Raw genomic sequence first — 26,352 nt, 5'->3', positions numbered from 1 at the left:
TAAGTGATCTGCCCAGAATCACACAGCTAGGAAGTGTTGTGTCTTAGGTCAAATTTGAATTCAGGTCCTCCTGACTTCAGAGCTGGTGCTCTATCTACTGTGCCACCTAGCTGCTCCTCTGCAATAATTTTTGATACCAGTCTGTGCTTTCTTTGTTTGCTCACCTCTTCATTAAGAGAAATAATTATTTCTATCTTGTTTTAGTAATTAATTATTGTAACAGAACTATAGTTTCCCCCCCATTCCTATTTCCTCATCCAGAAATAAACTAGTGGGGGAAATATCTCTTTATGGCTCAGCCAGGAAAAGGACCCACATGTACAAAAACGTTTGTAGCAGCCCTTTTTGTGGTGGTAAAGAATTGGAAAATGAGGGGATGTCCATGAGGTGGGGAATGGCTGAACAAAATGGTGAGGAAGCTGATTATAGAAAGGTCTGGAAAGATTTACAGGAACTGATGCTGAATGAAACAAGCAGAACCAGGAATACATTGTACAGAGTAACACCAACAATGTGTGATGATCAACTAACAGAATTGATTCTTTTCAGTGGTTCAGTGATCCAAGACAATCCCAATAAATCTTGTATAGAAAACACTATCTGCATCCAGACAGAGAATTGTAGAGAGTAAGTGTAAATAACACATGCTATGTTCACTTTTTCTTCTTTTTCCTTTTGTTTTTCCTTGCATGGTTTTTCCCTTTTGTTCTGATTTTTATCTCCCAGCATGATTCATAAATAAATGTGTACTAAAAAATTGATGTACATGTATAACCAGGAAAAAAAAGAAAACAATAAAAAGGATGAGGGGAGATTTAGGCAGCCAACTTGGCTGAAATTTAGTCAAAGACAGTAAAAAACATTTTAAGTTTGGCCTAAGGGCCTAAGGGGTGCATTCCTGCTCATTGTCTTTGCTCAGACACGTGGGGAAAATGTGGATTCTGGCTTTTGTCAGACAGGTGATGTAGAAATTGATATATCTCTTTGACTAAGATCTGGGAGATCCAAGTCATGTGCCCCAAGAATACAGGCCACCTTTCACTGTAACATTCTTTTCTTCATTACTGTGAACCCGTTGGAGTTGATTGCCACCCCTGGAATACTTGCTCTTCTAAGGGCCCAGAACTGTGAGCCCACTGCCATGAAGGATTGTTGCTCTGAGAAAAGACCACCATTTTATTAATAAGCGTGCTGGCTTTCTTAACAAGATGATTAACTATGCACTTTGTAAACACAGCCCTGGGTTTAGTTTCTTTGTGCAGGGCCAGGCTCCAGCCCTTCTGTGCCCTTGAGGGGGGTGGGCAGTACTCGCTGGGGTCAGGCTTCCCTGAATCTTGGAGGGGCCGAGGACTGGCTTTTTAGGACTTAGGGGCTAGTTCTAAGACATCTGGGGCAGGGTCTCCATGGCTGTCTCTGCTCCTTGGAGTGTTCCTGAAGAGGGGACCCCAAAACTCTGAAAATCCTTAAAGAAGAAAATCTCCTTCAACTCTGCCTCAGTGAGGGACCCCTCACTTTCATCTTTGTTATCTGGGTGGAGTCGGCTCGGTCCTGAAACTAATCAAAATGTAGGCTCCAGTCAAACCAATGGACACATTGGGAGACAGCGCCTGCCCCGTGCTGTACCAGCAGGCCACCAGCTCTCTGCCAAAAGGAGGGAGACATCTCACCAACAGTCTTGGGAAGAATGGTCAGGGACTAACAATAATAATAAAGTTCCGCTGTCTTTATGGAATCTCCTTATTCCCAATTCCCTTCCTGTCTTATCATTTGGGAGACACAGGAATGGCTTTCCAACGCCGTCCTTTACCACAGTTCTTTGGGCCGTCCCCCACTTACTGCGTCCCTGTTTGGTCTCCAGGACTTTGGGCCTCGGGAATGGCTGTGGCTGCTGTATTCTTGGCGGTCCCTTGGTTCTGATCCCGTGGAGGGTATTTGGGAACCTCTTTGAGGTATTTCCAAGGATGGGCCAAAGGATATGAAAGGCTGGGATCCCCAGGGTCTTCCAGAATGTGGGGCTCCTCCACAGCTTCCCCAGTGGGGCTGAATCCCCACAGCACCTTGCTCCCCGCCCCCTCCAACACATCGTTTCTAACAATGACCCATGAAATGAGAGGTGCTTGACTTTGCCCTTCTTTGCTGATAATCCTTTGGAGCCCTTGCTCTTTAATGATGGCCTGAGAACTCTTTGTACCCTATGGCACAGCCCCTAGCCTGGTGGGTGTAGACAGGTCCCTCTTCCCGTGGCGGTCGGACTGGATGCTTTCTGAGGCCCTTGCTGATCTGGGAATCCGTGGCGACTGTGAGGAGACCCGGCAGCCGGGGATGGCCAGGAGAGAGACTAAAGGGACTCCAAAAGCCATCGAGTCCAAGGAGAAAACAAAGGCCCAGATGCTTGAGGAGCCTCCCGGGAGGTTGGACAAGGCCTAAGGAACAGAGCCAGGCCACTGGCCCAGGGCGGAACTTGGCCTGGGCCCAGAATGTCCTGCCTGTGGCTCCCCAGGGCCCTGGCTGTCCCGCTATGGCCCGGCCTGCTGGGTTTCCTTCCAGAAGGAGGATGGTGGCCTGGAGACCGGCCTTCCTGGGGGAGAAGACAAGAGCCCAGAAGGACCACTGACAGTGACTGGATCATCACCCCCGGTTGGGTCCCAGGGTCACTGCACGAGACTGTCTGAACCTGTGGCCCCTTACCAGAGGGCTGCTGCCCCAGGGCTTCCTCCAATGGGCCTCTGCCCCTGGAGGGGCTCCTCTGCCCCTGGAGGGGCTCCCCTGCCATCTCAGCCACATCTCTGCAGACAGAAAGTGGAAAGAGTGTGGAGTGGTCTGAAGGGTTCCAGTGACATTTAAAACTGTGGTCCCCAAGCAGTCCCCTCCCTTATCTAGCTGCTGAGGGGTTCCCTCTGTGCCACAGTGTGTTCTCAGGGCAGGGAGATTTCCCATCATCCCAGGGGATGGTGGGGCAGAGGGAGGCTCTGTCTTCTCCTTCTCCCCCAGAAGCATCGGGTCAAGCTCTCTACCAGACCAGCAGTTTCTCCATGGTCCTGACAGGATCTCCATGTGGAGCTCCAGCTCTGGGTCCCAGGGGCTCCAGGTCTCAGCCTTGCGGGGCTCCGAGCCTGGGACTGAGGGGCTCCAGGTCTGGGTCCTATGGGGCTCTAGGTCTGGATCCCGTGGGGCTCTAGGTCTCAGCCCTGAGGGGCTCCAAGTCTGGGTCCCGTGGGGCTCCGAGCCCGGGACTGAGGGGCTCCGAGCCGGGACTGGGGGGCTCCGAGCTGGGACTGGGGGGCTCCGAGCCCGGGACTGGGGGGCTCCAAGCCCGGGACCTGAGGGGCTCTAGGTCTCAGCCCTGAGGGGCTCCAAGTCTGGGTCCCGTGGGGCTCCGAGCCCGGGACTGAGGGGCTCCGGTCCGGTTCCTGAGCCACCGCAAGCAGAGCGCCTGTGGGTGGGCCTCCCCCAACCTCCCCAGAAAAAGCCTCTCGCTCCTTCACCAGGAGGGGTCGCCCTGTTTCCCATCACCTGGTTTGGGGGGAGGGGGGGTGGGGTGAGAATACTACTGGATTGTGTTACGTTCTATGCACCCGTGTCAGCGGAGCAAGGGGGCGCTCTGGGCGCCAAGGAGACAGCCTCTTGGTTCCCGGGTGTCGCGAGGCGCAGACTCGGGCCTCGGTGGCTCCTGGGAAACGTAGTCCGGGTGTGTCCTGGGAAGCGGGGCAAGGGGCCCACAGCTGTCAGTAACAAGAGGCAGGGCTGGGGGGCGCCCGACTCCCGGCACCAGGAAAGAGACGCCCAAGAGAATCTCACCAACTCTTTATTAAAAATCTCACGCTCGCCCTCGCCCCCCTCCCTCCGGAATCCGCCAGTCATGCGGCGCTCAGCGCGATGACGTCACTCGGACGCGGCCTGCTCCAGGTGTCGGTATCCCCGCAGCAACCGCCGGTTACTCCTGTAGGTGTAGGCCCTGAGGCGAGGGGGAAAGCAGCCCGCTGGTCACTAGGGGCGCCTGCCCCGCAGCAAAACCTGAGGGGCCCCTGGAGGCTAGCTGGAAATCCAGCCTCAGACACAGGCCGCGAGACCCTGCCCGAGTCACCTAATGCCGTTTGCCTCAGTTTCGCCATCTGTGAAATGAGCCGGAGAAGGCCGTGGCCGTCCACTCCAGTGTCTTTGCCAATATGGGTTCATGGAGAGATGGGCCAGACCCAAATGGCTGTACCCATTATACAGATGAGGCAACTGAGTCCCTGGGAGGTTAGGGGACTTGCCAGGGTCACAGAGTCATGGAGTCGGTTTGGTTGTGGGCTGGAAAGAGCCGTTCAGACGACCAGACGTTGGACAAAGAAGCGGGGGTGAAGGCGTGTGCCAGGGATGGCCAACAGTGCCAGCTTGGCGCCAGCACGTGCCCAGGCATGAGGGAGGTGGCGATGGTGCCCTTGCTCTTATGCCCCCTTTGCTTCTATTGGCAGGTCGGTTTTCCTGAGCACTTTTTCAGTGCCCAGCATTATCTCATGAGGGAGGGCACGCATCTCCCCTCCCCGCCTTAGCCCCCTGCCTGGCACAGCAGGCACTTTTAACCGGGCGTGTGTATATGTACCTATGTGTAGATGCAGTCTGCAAGCATTAGGTATGCCTACATACCCGCACACGTTTATACACTCGCTGTGCACTTTTAGAACTCGAGTTTCTCGAGAGCCGAGACCTGTCCACGATAAGTGCTTGCTCACTGACTTCTCATTCGTTCCCTCACCTCCCGACCCCAGTCAGCTTGGGTTCGGTGTTCTGTCCACAGACGGGGTCCTTTCCCGTGGAATGGGCCGTTCCTTGTGAGCTGTGAGACTGTCGGAAGCCTCGTTTCGGGTGTGGACGAGGAGCAGGCCGCACGGGTGCCTCTGGCACCGCCGCCTGCTTCTCTCCCTGGGGGGTGCAGTTCCGGCCGGGGCGCTGAAGTGGTCAGGGAACTAAAGGGAGGGCGGGGCCTGGAGTCGGGAGGACCTCCGGATCCTTCCTCAGACACTCACCAGCTGCGCAAGGCGCTTAACCTGCTTAACTGGCGTTGGAGAAACAAACAACTCAAGTACTTTGCCAAGGAAACCCCAAAACAGGGACCCGGAGAGTCAACAAGGGTGGGAGCTTAGGGAGAAGCCAGAGAGGGGCGTGTGGAGAGCTGAGGAGTGCCGAGAAGGGACAGCATGTTCTGGGCTGGGGATCTCGTGAGCCGGCTTTCCCCGAGCTCTTTCCCGACTTGCGTTCCCAAGGTAACCACGAGCCTTGGACCTTGAGGGAAATGGAATAAAAACACGGAAGGAAGCAAAAGCATCGTGTAGGGGAGAAGAGGCAACTTTCACTGCCTCAAACGAGTCTCACATGGAAACGAGGGCTTGTGCTATATAAGCTTTGTCAAGTAAACGGCTCCGCTAAGGATCCCACTAGCCACCCCGGCCGAGGTCGGTTCTCAGTTCCCCTCCGGGGCCCTCCGAGATCCTGCTGGCCCAGGGTCGCGCTGGGGGAAGCTCTCGGGGAGTCGGGCGCCGGCAGCCGGTGCGAGTTTTGTCACTAGGAAGCCTCCTTGCCTCAGTGGTCCTCTGTGACGAGTGGCGAGAGCCATTATTTCGAAGTTTGCTCCAGAAGCTACCCCGCAGTCGCTGCAAGTCGGCCGCCATTCCCGCTTCTGGCTGGCTGGGAACCATCTCACCTGTTCCAACGGCACTGGCTGTCTGGGAAGATCAGTACCCCAGCCTTGGCTACAAGACCAGTTGAGGAAGCTCCCACTGAGAAGGGGGGGGAGAAAGGACACGAGCCTTTATATCCCACCTGCTGGGCTCCAGCACTTCTGTGGAAATAGCGCCTGGGCCGCAGCTCGGGAGGGCCGGAGGCCCAAGCAACGATGGAGCTGGGTGCGCGCCCAGGGCCTCCCGCCAGGGGGCAGAGTCTCGCTACGGAATCTCGGCTGCCACTGGGAGGAAAGGTGAACCCTAGTAAGAATGGGAAAGACAGGCGCCCCGCCCCCCAAGAGTATTCATGGTCCTGAAAAGTCAACAGAACGGCTCACAGCCCCTTTTCACCCTAACGGAGTCACGCAAACTTCACAGGCTGGAGTTAACGAACAAAAGAAAGCGCCTAGCGACCACGAGGTCGGACCACTTACATTTATTAAGCGCCCACTGCATGCCCGGCACAGTGCTAAGTATTGGGGGCACAAAGAAAAGCAAAAGACGGTCTTGTTCTCAGTGAGCTCCCCGTCCAGTGTGCGCGCGCGGGGGGCGGGGGGGGGGGGGGGGGGGCGGACAACCTACAAACTGGGTAAAAACAAATCAGGATGAGCTAATTGAGAGGAACTGGGACAGGTTTGATGCCGAGAGCAGGATTCCACGGGAGACTTGGAGCCAGGAGGGGGTGAGGAGGGAGCACTGCAGCGTGGGGCACCGCCTGGAGAGGTGATGGGGGAGGCAGATTAGAGAGGGCTTTGAATGGCAGGAAATTTGGTCTGGGAGGGGTGGGGAGACACTGGAACTTTGTAAGAGTATTGAGCCCAGGGGAAGGGGGTGATGTGGTTAGCCCTGCACTTGAGGAAGATCTCTGACCGCTTAGGAGAAGATGGGCTGGGGGGAGGGTAATAGTTCAGTGAGGAGTCCAGGATGCCTCGGGACTTGGATGAGGGGGTCCCCCACAGTAATGGGGAAGGGAGGACAGGGGAAGGACTTAGGGGACAAGACCAATTCTGTTTTGTGCATATTGAACTTCGAGTGTTCCCTGGTCAGCTGGTTCAGGGTGACTGCGAGGCAGTAGGAGGGGTGAGACTGGAGGAGCCGGGGGAGGATAAGTGGGCTGGAGAACCATCAGCATGGAGCTGGTCATTAAATACATAGGAACTAATAAGATCACCAAGTCATCCAGGGGGAGGAGGAAAAGGGCCCAGGGCAGAGTCCTGAGGGACCGCCCCCCCCCCCAGGTTAGAGGCCATGGTCTGGAGGAAGATCCGGCAAAGGAAAGGGGTTAGGGAGGTAGGAGAACAAGGACAGAACCTAGGGAGGGCAGGGTGTCCGGGAGGAGAGACATCCAGAGCGTCCAAAGCTGCAGAGGCCGAGGAGGGGGAGGAGGGGCTGAGGATCTGACAGCTGAGAGATCATGGGCCACTTGGGAGAGTGGCTGCCGTGGAGACATGAGGTCAGAAGCTGGATTGTAAGGAGTTAAGAACCAAGTGAGAGGAGGACAGGCGCGGCAGGCAGGAGTTTAGCCACAAAGGGCAGGAGAGATGTTAACAGGGACAAAGGGATCCAGGGAGGGGTCTTCAAGTTGTTCAGGAAACATGAACGCAAGAGGGAAGGAGCCCGGTGAGGAGAGACTGAAAGTACCTGACAGGATTGGGATGATGGGAAAAGGAGGCCATCTGAGGAGGAGATGGAAGGGAAGGGAAGGGGGAGGGTCGGCGTTGGGCAGGAGTCGGGAGGGCATTGGGCATTGGGCAGGTCGGCATTGGGCACTGGGCAGGTCGGCGTTGGGCAGGAGTCGGGAGGGCATTGGGCAGGTCGGCGTTGGGCACTGGGCAGGTCGGCATTGGGCAAGAGTCGGGTCGGCATTGGGCAGGAGTCGGGAGGGCATTGGGCACTGGGCAGGTCGGCGTTGGGCAGGAGTCGGGTCGGTGCTGGGCAGGAGTCGGGAGGGCATTGGGCATTGGGCAGGTCGGCATTGGGCACTGGGCAGGTCGGCATTGGGCACTGGGCAGGTCGGCATTGGGCAGGAGTCGGTCGGCGTTGGGGAGGAGTCAGGCCACCTTAGCCCATGAGACAGGAGTGGAGGAGAGGGGCAGGAGGCACCCAAATGCTGGGAGGTGAGGAAGAAGGGGCAAGAGGGCGCTCACAAAGAATGGTGTAGACGTGTACATCTGAGACACCAGCAGCCGGTCGCCTGAGCCCACAGTAGCCCCCAAAAGGAGCGGCAGCTACTTTGGCCGAGGGCACTGTGTGTGGTGCCCGCGGGAACTGGGAATTCAGCCACCCTGTCCCTGCCTGAGCGAGATCGATGCTGAGCTGGGAGGGAAGGAGAAGGCCTGGGTGTCGATGTTGCCCCTTTCCTTCCCCAGGGAGTGGAGGAAGCCCACAAAGGCTGAGGAAAGCCACAGCCAATCTGGGATCTACAAATTCAGAATGGGATTGTGGGCCAGGAAGCCTGAGGATCTCCAAGGTCGCTATGGAAGCTCTGGGACCTTGCAGACAGGACTGATTGGCTCGTGGCTTGGACGCGGACGGTGGGCACGGTTACCACAGGCACCAGACCGCCCTCGCTGAAGGCACGCGTGTGATGCACTGCCACAGCAAAGGTGGCCCACTCAGGCCCCGGCGGCGAGTTCGAATGTCATTGAGAAATGTTTAACGAAACAAAATATAATAAAACACAAATAATATAGAGTTGTATAGCACCCTCAGGGATCCGTTCCCACTCGTGTTTCTTCTTTCTTTACTGAGGCAATTGGGGCTAAGTGACTTGCCCAGGGTCACACAGCTGGGAAGTGTTAAGTGCCTGAGGCCAGATTTGAACTGGGGTCCTCCTGACTTGAGGGCTGGTGTCCTGTAGCCCTGTGCTTGGGCAGCCATGCAGCACTGGGGGAGGGGGGGTGGTGACGGGTCCTTCTGCAGCAGCCACGTTAGGCAGTGCCATGTGTTGCAGAGGGTCCGGCCCACCGCCCATGCAGTGACATTACATTAAGGACTCTTCGTCCAAGCCAAGCGGGCTCCTGCGGCCTGGATAATGATCCCCGGAGGCTATTTGTGATCACCGAGGACACAGCTATTACAGGTACTACATGTACTTTTGCTGGACTGCATTTTGTTTTTTCTGGCAACGAACACAAGGAGGAAGCTCCCGGGGGAACTGCTGGATTCCCACAGTGCTTTACGGTGGAAGGAAATGCCCTCCCGGAGAAAGGCCCGCGGCGCCTTGGGACCAGAGGGACCGGACTCGTTGGCGCTGGGAACTGGCCAATTTCAGCGTGAGCCCCGACCCCTCAGACGCGGGCAAACGCGGCGCCACAGAGCCCGCGGTGCCCATGAAGTCTGGCCTTAATCACCTCCCAGCTGGGTGACCCTGGGCAGTTTCCTCGACAGTAAAATAAGCGGGAGAAGGAAATGGCAAAGCAAGAAAAGGGCCCATGGGGTCAGAGAGTTGGTCACGACAGCAGCGACAGGTCCGGGCCAGATTGGCCAGATTTGGATGACCGGAAGAAAGGGGAGGATGGCCACGGAGTACGGGTCTTGGAGAGCCGGTCGTTGAACTTTTGCCCCTACGTCACCAGCCTGATGAGGGCAGAGAAGAGCTGCAGCTGAGAAGGCCAGACTGCAGAGGGGAAAAGGGGAGGGGGAGGGAGAAAAGCGACGCTTCTATCTCATCCCCCAGCAGCTTTAGCCAATGACGCGTTTGCAGCCACATCGTGACCCGCCCACCTGATAAAGTCGTTGTGGAGGCAGGCGGGTGGTTGGGTCCCAGCTGGCTCCAGAAGCAGCCGCGACGCTTTTCGCGGCGATCTGAGCGCGGCAGGGACGTGGGGGGGCCAGGGCAGCCCCAAGAACCAGAGCCGGGCTCCCCCGCCCGTGACCCATAGTCCACGCCGCATGTGGAAGTAGTACCGGGGGCGCTACTGGGGGTCGGCCAGGCCACTCTGCAGGCGCGATTCGTGATTGGACAGAGGCTAGACCTCCTCCTCTGGGGGTGGGGGCTGGACCAGAAAGTGAGGGTGCTTGTGCACTACCCGACCCTCGACATATTGATGAGACTATGCAAATTGCTCCCAATTTCTCCACCGCAGATAATCTGCCTTGTTGCTAAATCAAAGTCCCTGGTCCTTTCAGGGCCCGATTGGGCGCGGAAGGGAGGGCACAGAGCATCCTCCTTTGGACCTCCAGCGACACTGAAGCCAGCAGCCCTTTTTGCTCCAGTTCTCATGCAATACAGCTTCTACTCCTAGCACTTAATGCTGTGCTGAGGGGCTCAGTAGGCTCTAGAACAAGCCCAATGCCTTTTAGCCCTTTTCCTGTGGAAGGATCTGGCCGCCTGCTGTTCTTGAGCTCATCTGCCCGCCTTAAATCGGGTGCTCCAGAGGGGTCCGAGCAGGGTGCGGAGGCAGGACCACGACCCAGCCCTGTTCCGCCTCTGGAGCCTGCAGAAGAATCGAAGAGCGGCCGGCCGTATTTGCTTTCTTGGCTGGCTCAGAGAGCAAAACCCCAGATTCTGGACGGGCCACTGTCCAGCTCAACCTCTGGGCTTGCACTTGGGAAACTGACCTTTCCGTCTTAAGTTAAAGCACCACACATGTGTCCTGGCTCCTTCTTGTTCTCAGATTCAGCATTGAGCATTGCCCGATGGAACAATGGGTAACGAGTTCAGATCCAGCCTCAGCCTCCTCCCATCTGAGCAGGTTGACTTCTATCTGGCTCAACTACCTCTTCTGTAAAATGGGATAAGGACAGGCCCCTCCTTCCCAGGGTTGTTGTAGGATACAATGTAAAGTTCTCTGCCAGCTTTGGAGCCCTGAACTATGCTGATTATTATTATTTTCCACAGGATGGTACAAATGCTTTTAGGCAGCTGATATGCCTCCCCCCTCCACATCAAATACAGTAGAATAGCTGGACAGGGGACTAGGGTCCCTTTAAGAGAAGGCAGTCCGTATCAGGTATTAGATGGATCTGAGAACCAGGTGATTGCTGTGGAAATAATTGCACTTGTACATACATATTTGTGCTTCAGCCAATGACGTGGAGACATAGTGATGCAAGGAGAGTCAGTGTAAGAGGCCGCTCCACTACGTGCCGACTGTGTGATCCTTGCCCCTCATGTACCTTCTCAATCCTCAGGGTAACTCTCCGAGTCAAGACCGTAAAGGTGCCGCCAGCCTTCCCTGGCAGAGGGAGTCTCCTAGTCTGGGAAATTCACTAGTCAATGAAAGAAAAACTCTCGCCCCTCTCCAACTAGGCTATTAATCAGGAGAGGTGTGGGAACCCAGACCTGTAATTAAACAGAAGAAAGAGCCGGTGAAGACATCGGGCAGGAAGCTGACGATTGGGGGTGGCTCGGGAGGGGGGACTAGTGAAACAATCTCACTCCTCGCTGTGATCGCATCAGAGGGAGATCCCACCACAAAACTGGTTTTTCTTCCTGGTTCACATTGAGGCAAGACAGGACACAATAGAGCAGGATGAACGACAGCAGTAGCATTCTGGTAGAACAGGAATTCCAGGCCATCGAAAGCTATTCGTCACCCAAGCTCTACCTGCCCAAGCAGAATGAGCGGATTATCTGTGGGCGCTGAAGGCGCCGGGCCTGCCGCTTATGGGAGAGCTCACATTTCCCATCCAATCACTGGCGCAGCAGGCAAAGGCCTTGCTGTTTACCCTGTTGGACACCCCCCCCCCCGTGTCTTTTGGTGGGGATATCTCTGCATCCTTCCACGATGAGATCAGCTCTTGGCTCAAGCTCTCTCCCCCTTCCAGCTCCTGCTCTCTCACACAGGAGGACTGCGGCACACATGTATTCCCTCAAACACCTCAACCTCTTTGTTCCTTGGTCTATTCCCTTCCTGTGACCTGCTCCTCCAAGCCCACCTCGGCTCCACAAGGGCACGATCAGTCCCATCTCTGATCTTAATATTCTGCCCTTATGTGCCAAGTGGCAAATCACTCCAAACATCTCTGCCAAGAAAACCTCGGATGGAGTCGTGAAGAGCTGGACGTGACTGAAAAATGACTCAGAAAAAAAAAAAAGCTCCTAAGAGTGTGAACTCTGAAATTCCTTCCCCAGGTCCTGTCTTCTATCATTCCTTTTCTCCTCTGCTTTATAATCTCTTACCCTCTTCATCCTCACTGGGACCTCCCCTCCCTCTGCCCCTTAATCCTTTCCTCTCCCCATAAAGCAGCTTCTTCATGTCTGTCCAAGGAGAGTCGGCCCGGAGAGTCGGCCCGGGCAGGCCATCGCCTGCCTCCTCAGAAAGTCCAGGCTCACATTACCTCCAGAGTCAGATCAAAGTCCTCAAGTTGGCATTCTAAGCCCATCTGAACCTGGTCCCAGCCTGGTCTCTTTGGGGGCTTTAAAAAAAAAAACATGTTATTCCCTTCCACCACACTGACCTACTTTTTTTGCACACAGTGCTCCATCATCGGCCAGGCCCCATGCCTGGAATCCCCTATCTCCTCACTTCTGCCTCATAAATCTTCCTTCAAAGCTGACCTTTGTTGGCCTCCAGCTGCCAACACCTTCCCTTTCAAGGGTCCCGTGCTTTTCAGCCATGTCGTAAATGCCTTCAGAGGCAAAATAATGGTCATCAAGGTCAGCTACCACACCGATGGTCAGCTCCTTGAAAAGGCCAGAAGCCAGAACTGGAGTGGAGGGAGAATGGGCAGGACCTTTTGTGTGCAGATGACTGTGCCCTCAGTGCAGCCTCCGAAGCTGAGGAGCAGCAAAATAGGGATCGATTCTCTGCTGCTCTTGCTAATTTTGGACCAACAATTAACACCAAGAAAACCCAGGTGCTCCATCAGTCAGCACCAGGTTATCCATATGGGTAGCCATCGGTTACAGCAAGTGGAGAAGTGCTGAAGGCTGTGGACTTCCCTTGGCAGCCTACTTTCCAGGGATGTCCACATTGATAATGAAGTGATGTACACATTGCCAGAGCTAGCTCAGTGTCTGGGAGGCTTTGAAGGAAAATGTGGGAGAGGAGAGGGATTAGACCAATACCAAATTGAAGGTCTATGGAGCCATTGTTGTGTGCCTTTGACACCTGGATAGTATTCCACTCCGGGAACGGAATGGCCTCCATTTGATTGTCTTAGGAAGATTCTGAAGATCACCTGGGATAAGGAACCAGACATCAAGGTGCTTTCTCCAACTAAACTGCCGAGCCAGTTGCACCTACACTGCAGCTCCGTTGGGCTGGCCACATTGTTTGAATGCCAACTGTATACTTGCCAAAAAGATTATTTTATGGAAAGTTCATATGGGACTAGTGCTCCCAGAAAAAGTGATACAGGGACAGTCCCAAGACAAGTCCTCAGAGAGGGCTGTGCTTCCATGAGCAAAGCAGCATTGAAGTAGCTCAGAAAGTGTGCAAAATTAGAGAATCCACCCAATTGTTTCTAGGAACTATCTGTGTCCATCCCAGAGCAGAATGCTCCGAGCTTGTATGGGTCTGATCAGCCACAGTCTGCCTCACGGTAACTCCACTCTAACATAGTGATGTCATAGTGGTCAAAGGGCATAGAGAGCAAAGGGCAACCAACTGGCCACCATCCATCCCCTTCTGTGCACATCTTGCATTGACCTGATCCTTTACATATCTTGTCTTCATTGAAATATGCCCTCTTGGAGGGCAGGGCCCATTTTAACCTTTCTTTGCTTGTGTCCTCGCTGGGTCCCGTGGTGCCCGATATTTAGTCAATGCTTGTGGACTTCAGTTCAGTTCTCAAAAGTCCAATGCAGAGAGAGGCAATGCCAGTGGGACTGTTAGGAAGTTTTCTCTGCCCAGGCTAGACTTCCAGGGAAGTTTGCAGCTTCCCTTCTGCCCAGCAGAACCCATGGAAGCCTTCTTTTGCCCTTTGAATACCTCAAGACAGTCAGATGCACCCTGTGAACAAATCATCTCCCAGGGCAAAACACTGCCGTTCTTTTAGCTCTCTTTCTGTGGAAGGATCTGGATGGCCTGCTGTTCTTGGGCTCATCTGCCGGCCTTAAATCGGGTGCTCCAGAGGAGTCCGAGCAGGGTGCGGAGGCAGGACCACGGGCGCCAAGCCCTGCTCCATCTCTGGAGCCTACCGAAGAGTGGCCGTATTTGCTTTCTTGGCTGGCCCAGAGAGCAAAACCCCAGATTCAGGACGGGCTGCTGTCCAGCTCGGCCTCTCGGCTTGCGCTTAGGAAACTGACCTTTCCGTCTTAAGTTAAAGTATGGCACGTGTGTCGCCAGCACGCTTCTTGTTCTCAGATTCAGCTCAAGATTCTAGCCAGGGAAGAGTTTCCTGAAGCCCTACTTTCCAACTGTTCTAGCTTTGTGGCTTTTGCCAATCTGACTTAATCCAAGCCTTGAATAAAAGTGTTAAGCAGCCCAGGGCCAAACCCAGCTCTCTGGGGAACTCTACTACAGATCTCTCAGATAGCTATCAACCCCGTTCCTTTAACTCTTGCCGTTCAGCTGTCCAGACCATGCCCATGGTCTCTATCCAGATCTAGCCTCCCTGTCTCCATCTTTTCCACAGGAATGGCGTGACTGATTCTGAACATTCCTTTGATCAAAGACTTTGTTTAAACTATCGACAGAAGAAATGAGCTATACCTGGCAAGAACTAGTCCTTTTTTAAGGGCTTTAAAAGCCAAATCGCTTTAAAAAATTTATATATATATTTTTTACTTATTCAACATTTCCCAATTATATATAAGAAAAATTTTCACCCCCACCCATCCTCTTCTCAATGAGAAGTAATGTGATATTGATTATAAATGTGACATCATGCAAAAAGGTATTTCCTTATTAACCCCATTACAAAAGAAAATACACACCCACACCCATACACACCCAAAGGAAGTAAAAAAAAAAAAAATGCTTCCATCTGTATTCAGAGTTCATCAGTCCTCTGAGATGGATAGCATTTTTCCTCATGAGTCCTTTGGAATCACCGTCTTGACCAGAGAAGCTAAGTTTTTCACAGTTGATTATCTGTATGGAAATGTTCTCCTGGTTCTGCTCACGTTATTTTGCCTCAGTTCACAGAAGCCTGTCCAGATTTTTCTCAAACCATCCCCTTCATTATTTCTTATAGCACAGCAGTATTTCATCCCAATCATAAGCCATTCCTTAGCATGAATTATTCTTCACTAAAGCCATGCTGGAACTGGATGATCACTGCTTTCCCTTTTGGAGGTTCATCTCACCTTATTCTTTTAATAATATGATCTAGAATTTTGACCAAAGGGATTCAAATTCCCTGACCTAACATTTGCAGGCTCCATTTTAAAAATGGAGCTATTTGCCTTTCCCATAGTGCCTCTCGATAATGTTTCCAACACAGCTAAGCAGAGATATTCCAAAATATCACCTCTAGTTGTGGGGTCCCCTGTGATGGAGTTCATTAGGGAGTACTAACTTAATTCCAAAGCAGTTAGGATTTCTCTTGGGATCTCTGTTGTTGTTCCTGCAGCCTTAGAAGCCCTGTACTTCTCCAATCTCTCTCTCTCTCTCTCTCTCTCTCTCTCTCTCTCTCTCTCTCTCTCTCTCTCTCTCTCTCTCTGTCTCTCTCGAAACAAAAAATTTCTAACTGCGCCTTTTTGTTGTCTTTGGCGGTTTCCATCATCTTCACCTCCTTCTGCACTTCAGTGAGACCCTGCCATATTTCTATATTCCTTCTGTCAGTGGCCCTTGGATATATGTTTTATACCTAATCTTTCAGACTATGAGAGTCAGTAAGTTCCTTGTTGACATCTTCAAACCAATCAAGCAATCCGTTAATCAATAAACATTTATTAAGCACCTGCTGTGCTTAGCCCAGGCGCTGGGCTAAGTGTACACCCACCACCACCACTACTTTTCCTCCTAAATTAAATAGTTTCTCTATATGTCCTCAGGATTTCATTCACATCTCCTTTGGCCAGGTTTTCCTGTTAAAATTTTAGGTTGTACTCAGAGACCACTACACACCTGTCAGATTGGCTAAGATGACAGGAAAAAATAATGATGAATGTTGCAGGGGATATGGGAAAACTGGGACACTGATGCATTGTTGGTGGAGTTGTGAACGAATCCAACCATTCTGGAGAGCAATCTGAAATTATGCCCCAAAAGTTATCAAACTGTGCATACCCTTTGATCCAGCAGTGCCACTACTGGGCTTATACCCCAAAGAGATACTAAAGAAGGGAAAGGGACCTGTATGTGCCAAAATGTTTGTGGCAGCCCTGTCTGTAGTGGCTAGAAACTGGAAATTGAATGCATGCCCATCAATTGGAGAATGGCTGGGTAAATTGTGGTCTATGAATGTTATGGGATATTGTTTTGTAAGAAATGACCAACAGGATGAATACAGAGAGGTCTGGAGAGACTTACATGAACTGATGCTGAGTGAAATGAGCAGAACCAGGAGATCATTATACACTTCAACAACAATATTGTATGAGGATGTGTTCTGATGGAAGTGGATTTCTTTGCCAAAGAGATCTAACCCAGTTTCAATGGATAAATGGACAGAAGCAGCTACACCCAAAGAAAGAACACTGGGAAATGAATGTAAACTATTAGCATTTTTGTTTTTCTCCCCGGGTTATTTTTACCTTCTGAATCCAATTCTCCCTGTGCAACAAGAGAACTGTTTGGTTCTACAAACATATATTGTATCTAGGATATACTGCAACATATCTAACATATAGGACTGCTTGCCATCTAGGGGAGGGGGTGGAGGGAGGGAGGGGAAAAATCAGAACAGAAGTGAGTGCAAGGTATAATGTTGTAAAAAAAAAAAAATTACCCTGGCATGGATTCTGTCGATATAAAGTTATTATAAAATAAAAATAAAATAAACTTTTAGGTTGTAACAGCTAGTTGGTGCAATTCAAATCTAGCCTCAGACACTTACTTAACACTTCCTAGCTGTGTGATCCTGGCCAAGTCACTTAAATCCAGTTGCCTCCACAAAAATAAACAAACAAGCAAACAAACAAACAAATAAATAAAAATAAAATCTTAGGCTGGAGGATCTTTCCTACACATTCTCTGAGCCCTGGGAAATCTGCTATCCCAAGATAGAGAACACACTTCAGATCAGGCCTGACTTACCTCCCAGACACAGTTCTAAAAATGGAACAATCACTTCTAGTCAAGATACCTGACGCTTCCAGCTCAGCAACTTAGTTTTAGTAACGGCAGTAAGGCCTAATAGAATTTTCATCTTGGAGTCAGGAAGACTGTTCTGTTTCTAATAGTACTAGCTCCAGTTTCCTCATCTGGATGATGAAGTATGACTTGCTTCAAAGGGTTATTGTAAAGTCACAAGAAACCATACATGTAAAGTATCTCACAAATCCCGGGAAGGGATCTGATCTCAGGGCTGAGATCAGAAGTCAGAAGATAAGACCTGGAGAAATGATCCGTATGCTTTGGCTCCCCTTTTCCCTTCCAATCTTCCTGCCACTGACCTTGCCGTTCTAGGAGAGGCTGGATGACCAGCAACCACATGGGGATTGGGCCAGCAGCACTAGCTGGAAACCTGGCCGATGATCCCTCACCTGGTGAGCTGAGGGAAGCTGTTTTGCCCTCTTAATCCATGATCCCAAGACAGGGAGTCAAAGGTCCCACTGCCTTCCATGATTTCATTCTTTAGTCCATGAGTCTGGGATGGAGCTTGCACCCCCTTCTACCCATTCCTTTCAGCAAACTACGGAGGGGGCGTGGTCAAGATTATATTCTGTCTCCCTTTAATGATCTGAGAAAAAAATAGGAGGGGGACTTGCAGAGAGCTGGAGTCAAATGACTACAAGGAAGAGTACGTGATCGAGTTCCCTTTTCACCTTACTCCATGGCTGCTAATGCCCTGCTAAATGACCGGGGGGCCTCCGGGCTGTGCTGGGGTGAGCAGATTATTAAATTTAATCTTTCGGGAGCCCTATTTCATTCCACCTCCTAGATTTATCTGGGACCTGGGCAGCAAGGGAGCATTTCCCCAAAGCGACTTTAGCGCCCTTGTTACCGGACTGGGCTTGGCCACCGAGGAGCAGGCTAGGCTTTGAAGGCTGAGCCCCTTCTGGCGGCCAGTGAGGGTACTGCAGTCTATCGGGAAAAGGCAATGCTCAGCAGGGATATCAGAAAATAGATAATTGGCCAATTAAGTCCCGGGCTGGAGGCTCAGAGGAGACCGTTACGTGGTAGACAATTCAGCTATTGCGCTCTAATTAGACTCCCTTGCCGAATCATTAGCATAGTGATAGATACACACTGTCTTTTTATGGAGGAACCAAAAAAGGCATTGCTTGCCCAGAAAAGCAAAGATCCCAGGATCACAACTAAATCGGAATTAGCTACGGCTTTCGTCATACTAAACAAGCAAGCTCAGGGCGTGGAGGCGGGGTCAGTTGCTTGATCTCTGGGTGCTTCGGGCAAGTGCCTGTAAACGTCCCTTTTGCATATTTGCCCCATACTGGTATTAGTCCGCATTGTGGCTAGAAACCAGGTCCAGAACAGAATTCCCCCTCTGTGACCGTTCCATCTTTGGGAAGATAAAATGATCTGAAAGGCAAGACCAGGAAACCCTCAGCTGCTCCGCGTTGGCCAAAAGAGCTTCTGCAGCCTTCCAGCCGATTCAAGGCTCCCTGCTCAGGGCTAGAAATGTAATCCAGTTCACAAATTCATACATTTTTGTCCTGTCTGGGTGATCCATCGTACACACCAAAGGCAATACCCCTTCTGCTTGTGCCTTTGTCCATGGTCTTTATCACCCAGAACCCTTCGCCATGGTTCCATGGATATCCTCACACATCCATCTCTTCTCCACGCTCCTTAGCCCTGTTTTGGCCCTTTGGAACAAGAGTCGCCCTTTCAGAACTGTTTGCCCATCCTGGATCTCCTCCCACTATTCCTCAGAGTCATCAAGAAGTCAGATGCATGCCAGCTCCTCATGACGAGGTCTGCCTGGCTCCCTGCTAATCCGGACATTTGCATTAGACACCGAAGGCCATAGCGTGGACTTTCAGCCCCTTTCTTAGGTTTCGTCTGTTGTTAATTTCCGTGTCTCCACCACTCTTCCCCCTGCGCGGTAGGGTCTGCGATCTGGAGAATTTGCAAAGGCAGTTTTCCTCCTCCCCATCCTTGTCATTTGAAAGGCCTTTTGATTAAGTTTTACAAGATCCCAAGTAAGCTCATTATCACATGGAAGGTCGGAGCCAGAAGAAACCTTAAAACACAGAATGTCCGGGATGGAAGGAACCTCAATAAGAGAATATCGGTCCTAGGGGGGCTTAGAGCATGAAATGCCAAGGCTGGAAGGGTCCTTGGAACTGGAAGGGAGCCAAGAACTCAGAATGTAGAGTCTAGGGAGTTCCCAAGAGCTGGGAGAAGCTTGGCGTGTTGCTCGCACATGTTTCCGTGTTACGTGTTAGAGGAACCTAGATGAAAAAGAAGAATCCTTGCACTCGAGATGCTTCTATTCTCCTAGTGAGACAGAACACAGAAGAGAATCAGGCTGGGTAGGAACCGATGATGACAAAAGTCTATGACACGAGAGTCTAGAAAGATGTGAGCACTTAGAGAATGCTTTCAGGGGGAACCTCAGAACAGAGAACACAGCAGGTTAGCGCCTTAGAGATGTTGCTGTTTTGTCAATTAATGATGCCCAAGTCTCCATGACCCCATTTAGGGTTTTCTTGGCAGAGATACTGGAACGAGTGACTATTTCCTTCTCTCACTTATTTTACAGATGAGACAGTTGAGGCAAACATGGCAAGTGACTTGCCCAGGATCACACAGCTAGGAAATGTCTGAGGCTGGATTTGAATTCAGGTACTTCTGACTCTGGGTACTTTATCCACTGCAACACCTAGCTGTCCCATCTTAAAAGATAATCTAATTCAACTGCTTAGTTGAGAAAACAGAATCCCAAATTGGAGAAGGGACTAGCCCAGATCATGCAGTAGTTTAGAAACATAGAATACTGAAACTGGGAGAGAGTGAAGATCAAGTCAAAGTCGCCTGATTTTAGAAATCACTATAGAATAATGGCAGAAAGCAATAGAGAGGGAGACAGAAACAGAGACAAAGGGGAGAGATGCAGGGAGATATAGGGAAAAACAGAGAGGGGGAAGGGGAAAGGAAGGGGGGAAGGAGGGAGGGAGACAAAAAGAGAGAGACAGACAAAAACAGACAAAGAGACGGGAACAGAGGGGAAAGATATAGGGAGATAGAAGAAAGGAGACAGATAGAGACAGACAGAGAGGAGAGATACAGGAGACATGGAGAGGGAAAAACAGGGAAGAAGGAGGAAAGGGGGGAAGAAAGGAAGGAAGGAGACAGAAAGACAGAGATAACAAAGAGATAGGGACAGAAGGGAAAGATACAGGGAAGCAGAAGAAAGGAGACAGACAGACAGAAGGGAGAGATACAGGTAGACATGGAGAGGGAAAGACAGAGCAAGGGGAAGAGAGAAGGGGGAGGAAGGGAGGGAGAGAGAGAGATACAGAGAAAGAAGGGAGACAGGGAAAGAGAGACAGAGACAGAGACAGAGATATAGGGAGACATGAAAAGGGAGAGGGAGACAGAGAGATGGAGAAGAGAGCTGCAGACCCAGAGCTCCTCAGAGAGCCACAAAAACGAACTGTGGGATGTTCACACAGGGAGTGACTTAGAGATCGTAGTGTCCGCCCCCAGCAGGTTCCTCTGTGGGTAAAACCTAGAATCAGGATGCGATATACCCAGAACTGGACGACTTGTTTCTCTGCTAGTCTGAGGACTGACCAGGGTAGGATGGTGGGAAGTAGGAAAACTCACGTGACTGCGAGGACCCCGAAAGTGATGAGTCCCAGGCACACCACGATGATCCTGGCTTTCCGGATCCGGTCCCTCACTGGGATTCCCTGGAGTTCGTAGCGAAGGGCAAGACGCGGCTGTCGGTCCGCTGAGCGGGGAGGGATGCCAGACAGGGGAGTAAAGAGGAGGAAGATGGGAGTTTGGGCCCGTCAGTCCGCAAGTGTCTGTCTCTTTCACATCTGTCCCTCCCGTCCACATCTATCCCGCCGTCTGCATCTGTCCTTTCTACCCTCAACTATCCCGCCCATTTGCATCTGTCCTTCCGATCCACATCTGTCCTTCCCACCCGCATCTGTCTGTTCCACATCTGTCCCGTCTGCAACTGTCCCGCCCGTCCGCATCTGTCCCGCTCGTCCGCGCTGTCCGGCCCCTCCGCACACGTCCCTCCCACCCGCATCTGTCCGGGCGATCTGTGCCTCAGCCTCCCCGCCGCGCTCTATCCCCTCAGTTCCCGTTTCTCTCCTCAGATCTCCCCGGCCCGGCCCCAAGTCGGACACTGGCCAATCCCAGCCCCAGACCCACGGGTCACCCCGCCTCTCACCGAAGCATATGGTCGGATTCAGACATCGGGCGTAGATGCGGTTACAGTGCAGACAATCAAGGACCTGGTTGCCCAGATGGTCTGGAGAAGATCAAAGGGGGCGGAGAGGGCCACAGGCAGGGATGGTGAAAGGCGGAAAGAAGGGGAAACCTGGGGGCGGGGCGGAAACAGCCAAAGTTCGGCTGGGGGGAGGGCAGACGGGAGTGGGGATGGGCGAAAGGGAAGTCAAGCTAGAAGGAGAAGATGGAGGGAGAGTGGGGGAGACCAGAGAGATGCATGGAGTTGGGGATCGATCCAGGGGGAGACAGGAGCAAGAGCCGGAGGGCTGTGGAGAAAGGAGGAGGAGGAGGAGCTGGAGAGACCCACGGGGAGGGCACAGAGGTCAAGATAGGAGAAATGGCAGCGGTGGGGAGTGGGGGCTGAGCAAAGGAGAAAGCAAAGGCAAAAGTGGAAACTGTTGGCAAAAGGAGGAGCCTGGGGAAGGTGAGAGGGAAACAGAGAAACGGAGATGGGGGAGAGAGGGGGACACAGACAGATGGACAGACAGACAGAGGAGAGAGGGAGAGAGAGACTGAGACAGAGATTTACAGAGGAGAGAGAGACATACAGAGAGTCAGAGACACAGAGAGACAAAGAAACATACAGAGAGACAGCGACAGGGAGAAAGGAGAGAGAGTGAGTAGAGGAGAGAGAGACAGAGAGCAGAGGAGAGAGGGAGACAGAGAAAGAAACAGCAATAGAGACAGAGAAGAGACAGAGGAGAGAGAGACTGAGAGACAGAGATTTATAGAGGAGAGAGAGACATACAGAGAGTCAGAGACAGAAAGACAAAGAAACATAGAGGAAGAAAAGAGAGAGAGAACAGAGGAGAGAGAGAGAGAGAGAGAGAGAAGAGAGAGAGAGAGAGAGAGAGAAGAGGAGAGAGGGAGACAGAGAAAGAAACAGCAATAGAGACAGAGGAGAGAAAGAAATAGAAACAGACAGAGGAGAGAGAGAAACAGAGACAGAAAGAGAGAGACAGACAGAGGAGAGAGACAGAGCAGAGGAGAGAGGGAGACAGAGAAAGAAACAGCAACAGAGACAGAGAGAGAAATAGAGACAGAAAGAGAGAGACAGAGGAGAGAGACAGAGCAGAGGAGAGAAGGAGACAGAGAAAGAAACAACAACAGAGACAGAGGAGAGAAAAAAAAATAGAAACAGACAGAGGAGAGAGAGAAACAGAGACAGAAAGAGACTGAGGAGAGAGGGAGAAAGATTGAGAGGCAGAGACAGAAGAGAGAGGGAGAGAGACGAAACACATACAGAGTCAGAGACAGACAAAGAGACAGAGGAAGAAGGGAGAGAGACAGAGAAAGAAACAGCAATAGAGAGGAGAAGACAGAGATAGAGACAGACAGAGGAGAGGAGAGAGATTGAGAAGCAGAAACTTACAGAAAAGAGAGGAAGACAGAGACAGAGAAAGCTGGAGAGATGAGACGGTGACAAAGAGGCATACAGAGAGTCAGAGACAGGAAAAAGGGAAAGAGACAGAAAGACACAGCAATAGAGACAGAAGAGAGACAGAGAGAAAGAGAGAGACACAGAGACACAGAGACACAGACAGACAGAGGAGAGAGGGAGAGAAAGACTGAGACAGAGACAGCAGGATCTAGAGATACAGAGAGTCAGAGACAGAGGAAAAAGGAGAAAGTCAACAATAGAGACAGAGGAGAGACAGAGCCAGAGCCAACGCCAGACAGAGGAGAAAAAGAGAGAGAGAGAGAGACAGAAGAGAGAGGAGAGAGGAACACAGAGACAAGAGACAATGAGAAAGATACAGAGAGAAGGGCAGACTTAGAAAGAAAAAAGTCATGAGGCAGAGCCAGAGGGAGACACAAAGGTGGAGGAGTGAAAGGAAATTGGAAATCAAAGGGAAATGGGAAAGGAGAGTAATAATGGTTTTCTGGTTCCTTAGGGGAGAGAGAGATGTTGAGGACACTGAGGGGAGACAGCAGGGAGCTGGACAGCAACCAAAGCAGAGACCCTCCGAGCTGGGCAGGTGAAGGAGGCAGAGATTGGGGCAGGAGAGACCGCATGAGAGGAGGGCTGGGGGACAGAGGAAGAATTAAAGAAGGCAGAGGGCTGGGTGGGTGTCGCTGTCCCCTCACACTCACCTTCCCTGCTAGGACTCACCACCTGTCAGCTTCAGGGAACGCCCAGAGGGTGGAAGATGGGGAGGGTAGGAAATTCCGGGTCAGGGGGGCTGGGGGTGGAATTGGATCCTCAGGGACCAAGTGGGCTCCCAGGGAGGGGAGGACAAATACCCAGAAAGTATGATGTGGGGGAGGGGTTCAGATATGAAAAGTGAACAGAAGGACTCACGGCAAGCGTTGGGGTCGCAGGCTACAAGAGAAGGTAGAATGAGTAGTGAGGGGTTGGAGCTGGGGAAATATGGGCAGCCCATACAGGAAGGGCCCTGACCACTGGAGAGCACCCCAGGCAGGGAAGAACACTAATTACTGAAGACTGCCCCAGGTAGGGAAGGGCCCTAATTACTGGAGAGCGCCCCAGGCAGGGAAGGGCCCTGATTACTGGAGAGCGCCCCAGGCAGGGAAGGGTCCTGATTACTGAAGAGCGCCCCAGGCAGGGAAGGGTCCTGACTACTGGAGAGCGCCCCAGGCAGGGAAGAACCCTAACTGCTGGAGAGCGCCCCAGGCAGGGAAGAACCCTAACTGCTGGAGAGCGCCCCAGGCAGGGAAGGGTCCTGACTGCTGGAGAGCGCCCCAGGCAGGGAAGGGTCCTGACTGCTGGAGAGCGCCCCAGGCAGGGAAGAACCCTAACTGCTGGAGAGCGCCCCAGGCAGGGAAGAACCCTAACTGCTGGAGAGCGCCCCAGGCAGGGAAGGGTCCTGATTACTGGAGAGCGCCCCAGGCAGGGAAGAACCCTAACTGCTGGAGAGCGCCCCAGGCAGGGAAGAACACTAATTACTGAAGACTGCCCCAGGCAGGGAAGGACCCTGATTACTGGAGAGCGCCCCAGGCAGGGAAGGGTCCTGACTGCTGGAGAGCGCCCCAGGCAGGGAAGGGTCCTGACTGCTGGAGAGCGCCCCAGGCAGGGAAGGGTCCTGACTGCTGGAGAGCGCCCCAGGCAGGGAAGAATCCTAACTGCTGGAGAGTGCCCCAGGCAGGGAAGGGCCCTAATTACTGGAGAGCGCCCCAGGCAGGGAAGGGTCCTGACTGCTGGAGAGCGCCCCAGGCAGGGAAGGGTCCTGACTGCTGGAGAGCGCCCCAGGCAGGGAAGGGTCCTGACTGCTGGAGAGCGCCCCAGGCAGGGAAGGGTCCTGACTGCTGGAGAGCGCCCCAGGCAGGGAAGGGTCCTGACTGCTGGAGAGCGCCCCAGGCAGGGAAGGGTCCTGACTGCTGGAGAGCGCCCCAGGCAGGGAAGGGTCCTGACTGCTGGAGAGCGCCCCAGGCAGGGAAGGGCCCTGACTGCTGGAGAGCGCCCCAGGCAGGGAAGGGTCCTGACTGCTGGAGAGCGCCCCAGGCAGGGAAGGTCCTGACTGCTGGAGAGCGCCCCAGGCAGGGAAGGGTCCTGACTGCTGGAGAGCGCCCCAGGCAGGGAAGGGTCCTGACTGCTGGAGAGCGCCCCAGGCAGGGAAGGGTCCTGACTGCTGGAGAGCGCCCCAGGCAGGGAAGGGTCCTGACTGCTGGAGAGCGCCCCAGGCAGGGAAGGGTCCTGACTGCTGGAGAGCGCCCCAGGCAGGGAAGGGCCCTGATTGCTGGAGAGCGCCCCAGGCAGGGAAGGGCCCTGATTACTGGAGAGCGCCCCAGGCAGGGAAGGGTCCTGACTGCTGGAGAGCGCCCCAGGCAGGGAAGGGCCCTGATTACTGGAGAGCGCCCCAGGCAGGGAAGGGTCCTGACTACTGGAGAGCGCCCCAGGCAGGGAAGGGTCCTGACTACTGGAGAGCGCCCCAGGCAGGGAAGGGCCCTGACTGCTGGAGAGTGCCCCAGGCAGGGAAGGGCCCTAATTACTGGAGAGCGCCCCAGGCAGGGAAGGGCCCACGGGCATTGACTGCAGGAACTCTTTAGCTGGGACAAGATCCAGGAGGACTGTACAAACTGATGGACTATTGAGGGGAGCGGGGTTTAGTTTGTTTTGTATGGTACTTCAGGTGAGGCTCGGGACCAAAGAACAAGGTGGCTTAAAGCCTGGTGTCAGAGGAAAGGTCCGCGTTCCCACAATGCCCTGGGCTGCCTGGGAGGGAGTGGACCCCCCTCCTGGCCGGTCTTCAGCAAGGACGAGAGGACAAGTGGTGGGACATTTTCCAGAAGGGATTCTTAGTCGGGAATGGGGGTGTCCTCTGCAGTTAGGGGCTGGGGGATGTGGAGGAGAGGGAGGAGAGGGTGGGATGGAGGGAGGCGGGGAAGACGAGGGACCTTTTTGCTGATGCTCTTTCAGAGCCCTCTTCAGCGACTTCATCAGCTCCCCCCGGACTCTCACCAGCTGGTCCAGCAGTGGCCCATCTACAAGGCGAGATTTGCAGGGGAACTTGGCCGGAAGCTCCCTCCTCATCTTTCCCACCTCTGAATGGGGGAGGGATGCCCAGAGCCCCTTGATCAGACCATGCAGCCCAGAAAGGGTCCTCTAGGGAGCACCCTACAACTGGGAGGGTCAGAGAGGGACAGGTCTTTGCCAACAGTCCCATGGCTCCCAGCTGGGGTCCAGCCCTCCTGCCTACCCAGGACAGACTTCCCGCCAAAGTTTTGGGGGCCCATTCAGGTCCCTCTCACCTTCAGCGGGCGCTCACCTGTCAGGTAGGTCTCCTGGATTTCCTGGATCTTCTTCTGGGCTAGAGCCACCACTGGGGAGAGCTGGCCAAGTCCTAAGGGCGAGAGGGGGGTGTCACCCCCTGAAGGCTGGCAGCAGCTGCCGACCCCCCCGGGCCCCGAGCCCTGCCCTCTCCCCCATACCCACTCTCCCCATATAAGCACGGGTGGCGTAGTTGGCAAAGAATTCTCCTTCCATGCCCAGCAGCAGGGCCTGAGCCCGGGCCCGCAGCCGCTCATTGCGGAAGTTCTGGGCCATGAGGCGCATTCGGGCCTTGGCCAGGGCGTGTCGAAAAGGGGCCTCACACTGCAGGCAGGCATAAGCGCGGGGCGCCAGACCCAGCCCAAAGCTCAGACCCATGAGGAGCTGAAGAAGCCCGCGGGCCATGGGGGCCTGGGGCCAGATTCCTGTGACTTCACACAAGGGGCTTCTAGAACCCGGCTCCGCCTAGTCCCCCCCCCCCCTCAGCGCC

The 26,352-nt window shown here is 53.3% G+C and overlaps 1 protein-coding gene across 6 annotated transcripts; it reads right to left on the bottom strand.

The window, feature by feature from the left end:
* Window positions 1–3,792: 3,792 nt before the first annotated feature.
* IZUMO2 (IZUMO family member 2) lies at window positions 3,793–26,338 on the bottom strand. 6 transcript variants are annotated; one of them, XM_051990337.1, is made up of 7 exons: window positions 26,024–26,338; window positions 25,861–25,935; window positions 25,490–25,576; window positions 23,436–23,456; window positions 21,075–21,155; window positions 20,495–20,621; window positions 3,793–3,955 (listed from the first exon to the last, which is right to left on the bottom strand). In XM_051990337.1, the coding sequence occupies exons 1-7, from the start codon at window positions 26,265–26,267 to the stop codon at window positions 3,883–3,885; spliced, it is 708 nt and encodes a 235-aa protein (XP_051846297.1). In that variant the 5' UTR covers window positions 26,268–26,338; the 3' UTR covers window positions 3,793–3,882. The 6 variants fall into 6 exon arrangements, with proteins under 6 accessions (XP_051846297.1, XP_051846295.1, XP_051846296.1 ...); XM_051990335.1 differs by lacking the exon at window positions 3,793–3,955 and adding an exon at window positions 6,124–6,417; XM_051990339.1 differs by lacking the exon at window positions 3,793–3,955 and adding an exon at window positions 10,239–10,989.
* Between the last annotated feature and the right edge of the window lie 14 nt (window positions 26,339–26,352).

Source organism: Antechinus flavipes, chromosome 3 (genome assembly GCF_016432865.1).
Source record: "Antechinus flavipes isolate AdamAnt ecotype Samford, QLD, Australia chromosome 3, AdamAnt_v2, whole genome shotgun sequence".
Taxonomy (NCBI): domain Eukaryota; kingdom Metazoa; phylum Chordata; class Mammalia; order Dasyuromorphia; family Dasyuridae; genus Antechinus; species Antechinus flavipes.
Note: the sequence above shows the minus strand (reverse complement) of the source record. Positions and strands in the feature narration are given on the sequence as shown.